The sequence below is a fragment of the Electrona antarctica genome, assembly GCF_951216825.1.
Source record: "Electrona antarctica genome assembly, chromosome: 13".
NCBI lineage: Eukaryota > Metazoa > Chordata > Actinopteri > Myctophiformes > Myctophidae > Electrona > Electrona antarctica.
The window spans coordinates 9829482-9838844 of NC_136794.1; the positions used below are offsets into that span (position 1 = coordinate 9829482).

General features: G+C 46.2%; 1 protein-coding gene across 1 annotated transcript in view; it reads left to right on the top strand.

The window, feature by feature from the left end:
• Window positions 1-9363, top strand: part of klf12b (Kruppel like factor 12b) — a gene marked incomplete at its 3' end in the record, with an annotated part of 47343 nt that overhangs the window by 37855 nt on the left and 125 nt on the right. Inside the window, 2 exon segments of the mRNA XM_079519031.1 lie at window positions 983-1535; window positions 9350-9363. The exon segment at window positions 9350-9363 is cut by the window's right edge and continues 46 nt beyond it. Coding sequence (XP_079375157.1) covers window positions 983-1535; window positions 9350-9363 — 567 coding nt within the window.

Sequence of the window (9363 nt, forward strand, 5' to 3'; positions counted from 1 at the left end):
CCGCCACCAAGTACCCAGTGGTCTAGGTTTACTGGCGCCCCCCCCCCCCCCACACCCCCCTATTTACCGTGCCGAATCAAATGGCTACTACTTTGCATAACAACAGCTTTAACTGTTTACCTGAGTGCACGTAGCCTATACGGTAAGCATGCACACTCACAGCAGTAGGCTATGGCTCCAGTAGGCTATACTGCTGCTGTGTGGTGTTCAGCACACAAGAAGAATGCCTCCTCCTCCTCCATCAAAGAACAGATTCATTCGTCCAAAGCAAACTTTTTAGTTTCCCTAGTGTGCGGTAAAGATGTTTGTCTACTGTATGTAGACAAACATCTAACACAAAGTCTACTTTTGTGTTTGTGTCTGAAACTCTCATACACTATTTAACAATAGGCTTAGGCTATATAAGCTGTTCTGTGTGCATGCCGTGATGCGCACATGCATGCGCGTGCGCGCAACATCATTAAAACGCTGGTGGTACCAGTAAAAAAAACACCATGACACCACTGTCTACACTCACCTCTTTTCCTAAGATAGCAGATCTACAAGCTCACTGCGTTCTACAAGATGATCAACACGTTGCGTTGGGACGCCTTGTGAGCTCGTAGATTGGCTATTTTTGACAAATGTTCGCCTGTTATGACATGACATGTCCAGTATAGGGCTGCTATGATCCATGTGGTATTGTGGTTATTTATAAAAGTAGAAAAATAAAACTTGCGATTGTATTTTGACTGTGAGCAAAGACTAGACTAGCATGGAGTGTGTGTTGTTGAATCGTAAGGAGGAGATTACTGTATCAGTGGACGCAATTAAAATTAATGTCCTACATTGTTAGGTTCTTCATCCCTTACTGCATTTATTAGCATACTTTGTATTAAGAAGTGTAGCCAAATAAATTGCTATTTCAAACTGGGAGTCTGGGATTCCAGCACAAAGCTAGGAACATGCTGTGATTCTAAACGCGTCTCTTTTTGTCCCACAGTTGTCCAAAGTGCGCCGCTACCCTGCGATGGACAGCGTGCCCCTCCTGCTAAGCAGAGTCAAGTCGGAGCCCCCGGAGGACCTGCTCGCTCACGACCCGCACTTCCACACACAGACTGAGCCCGTGGACCTGTCCATCAACAAGCCCCGCCCCTCCTCTTTGTCCACCGCCCCCTCGTCATCCTCCCCGCTCACGTCGGCCTTCTCGCCGTCCTCCTCGCTGTCCTCGTCGTCCTCCTCCCTGCTGTCCTGCTCGCCGTCGTCGGTCATCACCTCCGCCTCGTCGGTACTCACGCCGGGTCCCCTCGTGGCGCCCGGCGCCGGGGTGAGAGGCCAACAGTATTTGCACATCTTGCACTCGGTGCCCCCTCCGTCCAGCCCGCTGAGCCTACATGGCGGCGGCGGCATGGGCAAGCTGGCCGGCCATGTCCACCGCATCCCCGTGGTGGTGCAGTCGCTGCCCCTCATGTACACCACCGCCGTCCGGTCGCCCTCCAGCCTCAACAACGCCATCATGCTACCTCTGCTGGACGACATCAAGAGCCACGGCAAAGGTGAGACCGGCGCTGAGCCCCTCTGTTGAATATGGATGTGTGTGCGTGACGCTACTGAATACCAAAGTGTGAGACACAAACCATTGTGGATTTGAAACGACGGCGGTTATGCAAGCACCGACGGGGGTTGTAAAAGAGAACGCCAGTGCATTACGATCCCCGACTTGTGTTATCACCTCACGAATATATTAGAATGGCATTAGTGAGCCGCTGAATGAAAAGCTGTTCAACAGCTCCCCGTTGTCACGGCGGGGTCATGGAAGGCGCCATGGCTGCCACAAACACACACACAGACGGAGACATTTGTGCCGTGGCGGCCCCCCGGTGACCTTGCAAATGGTCTTTTGGGAAGATAAAAGCTTTCGTCCTAAGCAAGTTGGAGTGCTGTTCAGTTTTTATTGCCGCCCATCCCTACTACAGTGATGCACTCACTGCTGTCCCGTGTCCGCACGATGTTAAGAGTCAAAAGACTTCGGGTTTGACACGAAGACACATTTGCAATGAATGTGTGTGCGTGTGTGTGTGCATGTGCGTCTGTGCGTGTGTGTGTGTGCGTGCGCGTCTGTGCGCGTGCTGGGGCCCTCAGGCGACAATGCTCTCCCTCTGACTGGAGAATAGATTTGCAAGGATGAAAGGCTCTCCATCTTTAAGTGAGAGCCATTTTGCTTTGGCTGCATCCTCTATCTCCTCTGGTCCAGGTAACCAGTGCCAGGAGCAGACAGCTCCCCCCCCCCCCCAAAACCAGAAACACACATCTGGGCCCTGGTGTTTGAACACAACCCTCCCTCCCTTCCTTTGGTGTGTGTGCTTGTGTTTGCATGTGTGTGTGTGTGTGTGTGTGTGTGTGTGTGTGTGTGTGTGTGTGTGTGTGTGTGTGTGTGTGTGTGTGTGTGTGTGTGTGTGTGTGTGTGTGTGTGTGTGTGTGTGTGTGTGTGTGTGTGTGTGTGCGTGTGTTGTGTGGCGCAAGTGCGTGTATTCTAGCCCTTGTTGGGCCAGCCTTGTGTTATGGCGTTGGTTTTTTTTCCCTCAGGGTGTGGTTTTACTGCAAACCACTGGGAGTGAGCCTGGGTGTTTTTCTGTCTTGGGGAGTGGTGGACCTCGGAGCTTCACACAGGGGAGCTGTTTGTTGTAAAAGAGCTTGTTTATCAAGGAGAGGCTCTCTCTCTCTCTCTCTCTCTCTCTCTCTCTCTCTCTCTCTCTCTCTCTCTCTCTCTCTCTCTCTCTCTCTCTCTCTCTCTCTCTCCTGTCTGTCACTCCCCGTCAGGCTGTCAGACGGACAGGTCCAAACACGGATACTGCGCGCAGATATGCAGATAGTGTACACTGTACAGTACACACACATATGTTTGTGCTCACTCACTCACGGCGTGTGCAATTCATAGACACGTAGAAATGCATACAGGCGTATTACATAGGCACAATTATTGTACTGTATGTGTACACACGCACAAACACACACACACACACGCACGCACACACACGCACACGCACATTGTAAGTCTAGACATCGATACCGATGCATCGATACAATCCTCAGTGTATGTATCCATTTGTGACTCTGAGGGTGTACAAAAGTCTGGTTGCTTTTGTGCGCCGTCAGAGTTCAGCTAATTGGACTTTTACGACGTGCAGTTGGTTGGGTGGGTCAGGGGGGTCCACTTGAACACGTGGGCGTTTTAAACATTGGGTGTCTGCTCCCTTAGAGAGGAGAGGAGAGGAGGACAGGAAAAACAAGGCTTGCATAAGAGGGTGTGGACGGATATTGAAGATGGGTGGCACGCATACACACACGCACGCACACACGCGCGCACACACACGCACGCACGCACGCACGCACGCACGCACGCACACACGTGCGCGCACACACGCAACATCAACTCTGCCCAGTTGCATTTAAAGGCGTCAAACACGAGGGAAATCGGGTCAGTGCTGGGTGTGGTGGATACAGTCAGTGTTTGCAGAGACAGTAAACAGCAGGCGAACGGAACACTACGACATTGTGCTTCGCTGTACACTACAGGACTGCCTGGCGTGACTAGGGCCCGGCTCAGTGCCGCACGCCTTGCACAATCACATTCTGGCTAAAGTGCCCGAAACTGTACTGTAACTAATAATATTATCACTTGTGATATTTTCTTTTTTTGTTTAAGCCCACAGTCCAGAATACTTTGTTGTGCAAGAATAGCCGATCTACAAGCTCACTGCACGTCACCTATATGTGACACACTGGGAGCTTGTTGATCTGCTATTTATGATGTTTTGCTAACGTTTGGGACATTAATTCCGGACAATTTCGGAAACTTTTTATATCATTTGCCTATTTAATGGCATGGCCAAAGTAGCAGTAGGTTAAATGTGACCTGGGATGAACATACAGTCTGTCATAACGTTACGTAACGACATGTTAATGGCTGAGATATTGAACAGTTGGGACTTAACTGTAAGTTCATTCCCACTACCACTTCTTCTGTATTGAAGACAGACAGACAGACAGCTTCGCTGTGCTAAACAGGCACTCACATGCGGTGTGTGTAGGTTGTAGGTCCGTGTTCACTAAGACCCCATTTTGTCTTAACGCAACCCCAACAATCTCATATCACCACCTGAGTCCCTGCAGCCCTTATTGCAGTCCTTCAAGGCACGCGCAAACAAAAGCACGTGTATACACATAACAGTACATGGATGCGCACACAAGAACATGCAAGCAGCCACACATGCAAGCACGCACGCGCACACATGTGCGCATGCGAGCGCACACGCACACAAACACACACACACAGGTTGGCCATCCTCTTTAGGAGAGGGCGGGCAGCCTTCCTTTTCACTGCTGTCTCCCTGTCTCCGGCAGGAGGTTGCCATGGAAACAGGGCTTGACTGGAAACAACAGGAGAGAAAGAAAGAAATCCAGGGCTCTGCCCACCTCTCTACCACCACTCCTCCTTTGTGTCCCTTGCTCAAAATACCCTTTTTTTCCCCTCCCTCCTCCTCTCAAACACACATTGCATTTCTGACTAATTACCGGTTTTCCATTCCACTCTCCTCCGGTCCGTCTTTTACTCTGAGAGGGAGAAGAAGAGCGAGGAGGATGCTGTCCGTAAAAAAAACAGAAAGCAAAAAGCAAAAGCTGCAGGCAGAGTCACAGCATTATCTGTGTCCCCCGCCACCACAAGTAATAACACCATGTCTCCTCCTGCCTCCAGACCCTTATTACAGACCATTATGGCCGCAGTCTCGCCTCAGAGGGCAGAGGGGGTGGTTGTCCTGATAGCTTGCAAAAGCGCCGGGGACACTGACTGCAGCGATGTTGCTGAGTTCAGTGCCCATAAACATCTGAGGATAACCAGTGTTTCTGGTGGCTGTCTGGAGAAACACTTAGAGAACAACATGTCAGCGGTATATGGTGCATGTTGAATTAGATGTTGTGCAGCAGTATTAGTATTAGTATTAGTATTAGTATTAGTATTGGTATTGGTATTGGTATTAGAATTAGTATATTAGTATTAGTATTAGTATTAGTATTAGTATTGGTATTGGTATTGGTATTGGTATTAGTATATTAGTATTACTATTACTATTACTATTAGTATTAGTATTAGTATTAGTATTAGCCGAATCACTACTTTGTTCAGGTCATTGGATTAAGCGTTAAGGTGATTTAAGTGATATTGTTTTGTTAAAATAAACGTTCTATTATAGTTCTAAATAGTTCCATATTCCCATTGCTATAGTGTTTGTTCAGTATGGGGTCTCCCCGTCTCTCCAGCTCTGTACTAAACGGAAAATAGATTTTCAGGTGGGGATTCAAATTTGAACTGGTCTGGAACACTATAAAATGTAAGCTGATAAGTGGGTTCTCTCTCCTGAAAATGTGTTTCTGTTTACTGAAGAGCTGGAGAAACACTCTATAGCAAGGATTACTATCAGAATACGAAGGAGAATTCCATGCTAGAAGGCTTTCTTACCTTTATTTGTAGTTGTTACGTCCCCACCAAAGAGGTCCAGGTGTTATTTTGTGCAAAAGCGCATTATTGGCTATTTCCCCTACCATAAGCCCTCAATGAATTGCATTGAATTGAATGGGGCTATGGGGTGTTGTGCTAATTTGCTTATTTCCATTGCTCAAAAATCTATTTATTTTGTATATATCCTCTCTTCATAATGTAAATAGTATCCCAAGCAAAGCAGCACACTTTACTATTCGATGGAAATAAGCGAATTAGCACAAAAACCCAACCCCCATTGAGGGCTTATATTAGGGGAAACAGTCAATAATGCACTTTTGCACAAAATAACACCTGGACCTCTTTGGAGGGGACGTAACAACTACAAATAAAGGTAAGAAAGCCTTCTACTATGGCATTCTCCTTTAACCTTTAAAAAAAAAAGTTTTGTTTTCACCAACAAATATCACTTTCATTAAATTTATACTGTGCGTTGCATGGTATTTTTCCTTCGATATTTATGCTTTGAGTTATCCTAGTATCTAAGTTGTGGCAATATGTAATCCAGGGGACGAGTTTAAACGTATGGAATAGTCTCCTCCTAAAGTGTGATTCATGCGTGCTTGCGTGGCAGGGTCACGTGTCAAAATAACAGATCTACAAGCTCACAACGTGTCGCAATGTTGTGAGCTAGCAGATCTGCTATTTTGGACACGCGACACTGGCATGCGCAACTATGACATCATCGTCTCCGAGAGTCATGGTTCATGGCACAAAAGTTCAGTGTGTCACAAAATCAACAACAGAAATTGTGAAGCAATTACGAGACATGATGTAATACAAGATGTAATAAATAAATGTCATAATAGGAATGTGCTTTTGATCAGAATGAACACTTTCCCCCTATGGTAATGGGATTAAGTTATAATCTAGAATTGGATCTAGAATTAGATTCAGTAGGAAAGGTTCTCAGCGTGTGTTCTCTGCTCACACACTCATGTTAGCCCCTGCACGCACAAATCCCACTGGACATAATTACACTCTTAAGACACCATGCGCATTCACACACATGCATACACCACAGTCTGGGGCATACATACACATACACGAACAGCCCCCAACACACACACACGCACACACACACACGCACGCACACACATTACGTACACTATCACAACTGTCCCCACCCACAGGGACATCAACAACGCCCAAACGCTGCTCCACCCAACTCCTTATCTGCAGGGTGGGGGTGATAGAACCTGATAAGGTGTGTGCGTGCGTGCGGGTGCAGTGCGTGTGTGTGTGTGCGTGCATATGTGACACGTGTGTGTGTGTGTGTGTGTGTGTGTGTGTGTGTGTGTGTGTGTGTGTGTGTGTGTGTGTGTGTGTGTGTGTGTGTGTGTGTGTGTGTGTGTGTGTGTGTGTGTGTGTGTGTGTGTGTGTGTGTGTGGGACTATTGGGCACAGTTTCATGTCTGGCCTGGAGGCTGTCCTGCCCTCAGGTTGACATTTCAGTTTGACTGACAGCTCCTTGTTTGTGTCTTCTCTGAGGCCCACACCCACACCCACGCACACACACGCACACACACACACACACACACACACACACACACACACACACACACACACACACACACACACACACACACACAGACACACAGACACAGACACACAGAGCAACACAAGATTTATATCAAGAAGTGATACATTTCTTTTTTGTTGTACAAGATTATTATTTTCACAGCTACTGAAAAGCTGTGAACAGATGAAAACTGTATAAACTATTATAGACAACCACGATAAAATGCATACACTTTGTTTTAAACCTTGTATCGCCATATTATTTGCGACTTTTGAATTTAAAGGTATATTCAGTGATTTTACTTTGTTTGTTTATTTTTTTGTTTTGTTGTGACAATCCTCCCTACTAGTGTGCTGACCATATAAGGAGTTCCTCCCTGTCCCCAGTCAAAAAACCTTAGGTTTCGTTTTTGGCTAGGTGGCCCAGCCTTCATCCAATCAGGATAGAGAGGGGCCTTCCGCCAATCATGATCGAGCGGGGGCGGGCCTTGGTGTGTGTGTGTGTGTGTGCTGTTGACCTGTCGCGTGTCCCCCCACTGTAGCATGCATGACTGCATGTGCACATCTTGTTACCGGGGCGGACCGGGGGTTTTTCCAAATCACATAAATCACTGAATGCTCCTTTAAATCAGAGGAATCCACCCGACAGCAACAATATTTAAGTTATGTTCAGAGTGGCAGTATAATAAATCCAATGTTTGACCTATACAGATTGGCATCAGATTTGGTCCATCTGACTTAAATTATAAATTTAAGTCTCAGAAGCAAAGAAAACCCCTACATGGAAACAGACTTTCTGAGAATCAGAACCACTTTCTTCGAAAGCTTTAAAATGCAGTTAAAAAAGATGTGTCTCGGTCTGGACGGTGAAAGCCGCGTTGCGGCGAGTGACAGGGTCGTATAACGGAGCATTACGTCGCTACCACAGCGACCAGACTTTGTCTGACAGTTTCAGTCCCAAAGATGTAATTTGAGGAAAAACAAATGCCTGATGGACAGTATCTAAGAACATTAGTACTGTATTTACCAGTCATGTTTTGAGTATTTTGTAGGTGTAGCAGTGGCTCAGAGCCTCTGCCTGATGGCCTCAAAAGTCTAATCTCCCCTGTGAGATGTCACAGGTCTAGTGGTTAAGATGTTGGGCTTTCATGTGGGAGGCCCGAGTTTGAATCCTGGACGTTACATAGGCCTATATTTTGTACTAACTGATGATTTTCACTATATTTCACTACAATATCGTACCTTTGACTAAACTACAGTGCTAGGAAAGGGACTCTTTGGAGTAAGTTTGAGTCTTGGGACTTGGGACTAAAACATACAAGAATATAACCACTTACTGTGTAAGCCCTATTTCAAATACTAGAGGTTCGGGCCGCAACCTGCATTTCATGCCTGTGAAAATATAGCTGATCTCCAAGCTCGCAACGTGCCACACTTTTACTGAGGTTAGGTTAACCCATTTTGGGCGGGAACCCTTTTTGGTGTTTTAAAGCAGTATGTTATACTTTAGCTGTTGAAAAATAGCAGATCTACAAGCTCTCAACTTGTAGGTCTGCCATTTTTGAAAAATCGTGAAAATGTGGCGGTTTTAACTTAAAGGACCACTTCACCACTTTTCAACCTATCTTCATATAATAGGTCCTCACTAATAATCATGAAAAAATGGTGCAATTCTTTTTCTACTGTGTCTCATAGGAGGGCTGTGGGCAGTTTAGAAACCGTCTTCCAGTGACATCATCGATGGGGAACACAAGCTAATAGAAACTGCAGGCTTTCTAGTCCTGAAAAGTTGCAACTGGAAGACACTGGAAGACGGTTTCTATACTACCCACAGCTGTCCTATGAGACACAGACTGAGTATAAAAAAATCGTGCCATTTTTTCATGATTATAGTGAGGACCTATTATATGAAGATAGGTTGAAAAGTGGTGAAGTGGTCCTTTAAGTCTTTGCTTCTGGTGGGAATCCCTGGAACAACATATTTTCAGATTGGGGTATGCAGCAAATACAGATAATTCTGGGGGTCCTTGACGTAAAAAGGTTGAGTACCACTGACATAGAAACGTAGGGTTTTTCAGAAAACGGATTTAGAAGACATTTTTTAAGAATCGACCTCAGGTCTAAATGGGTAAAGTTTAGGAATAGGTTAGGTTTAGGCGTAGTATTCGGGTGTGTGTGTGTGTGTGGGGGGGGGGGGGATTGATATTTTGTACTTTTTGAATTCATTGACTTGAGCATATCCTGTGTCCACCAGGTGTCCATGTGTTTGACTCCTGTGTCTGTGTCCTCCCAGCACACACAGACCAC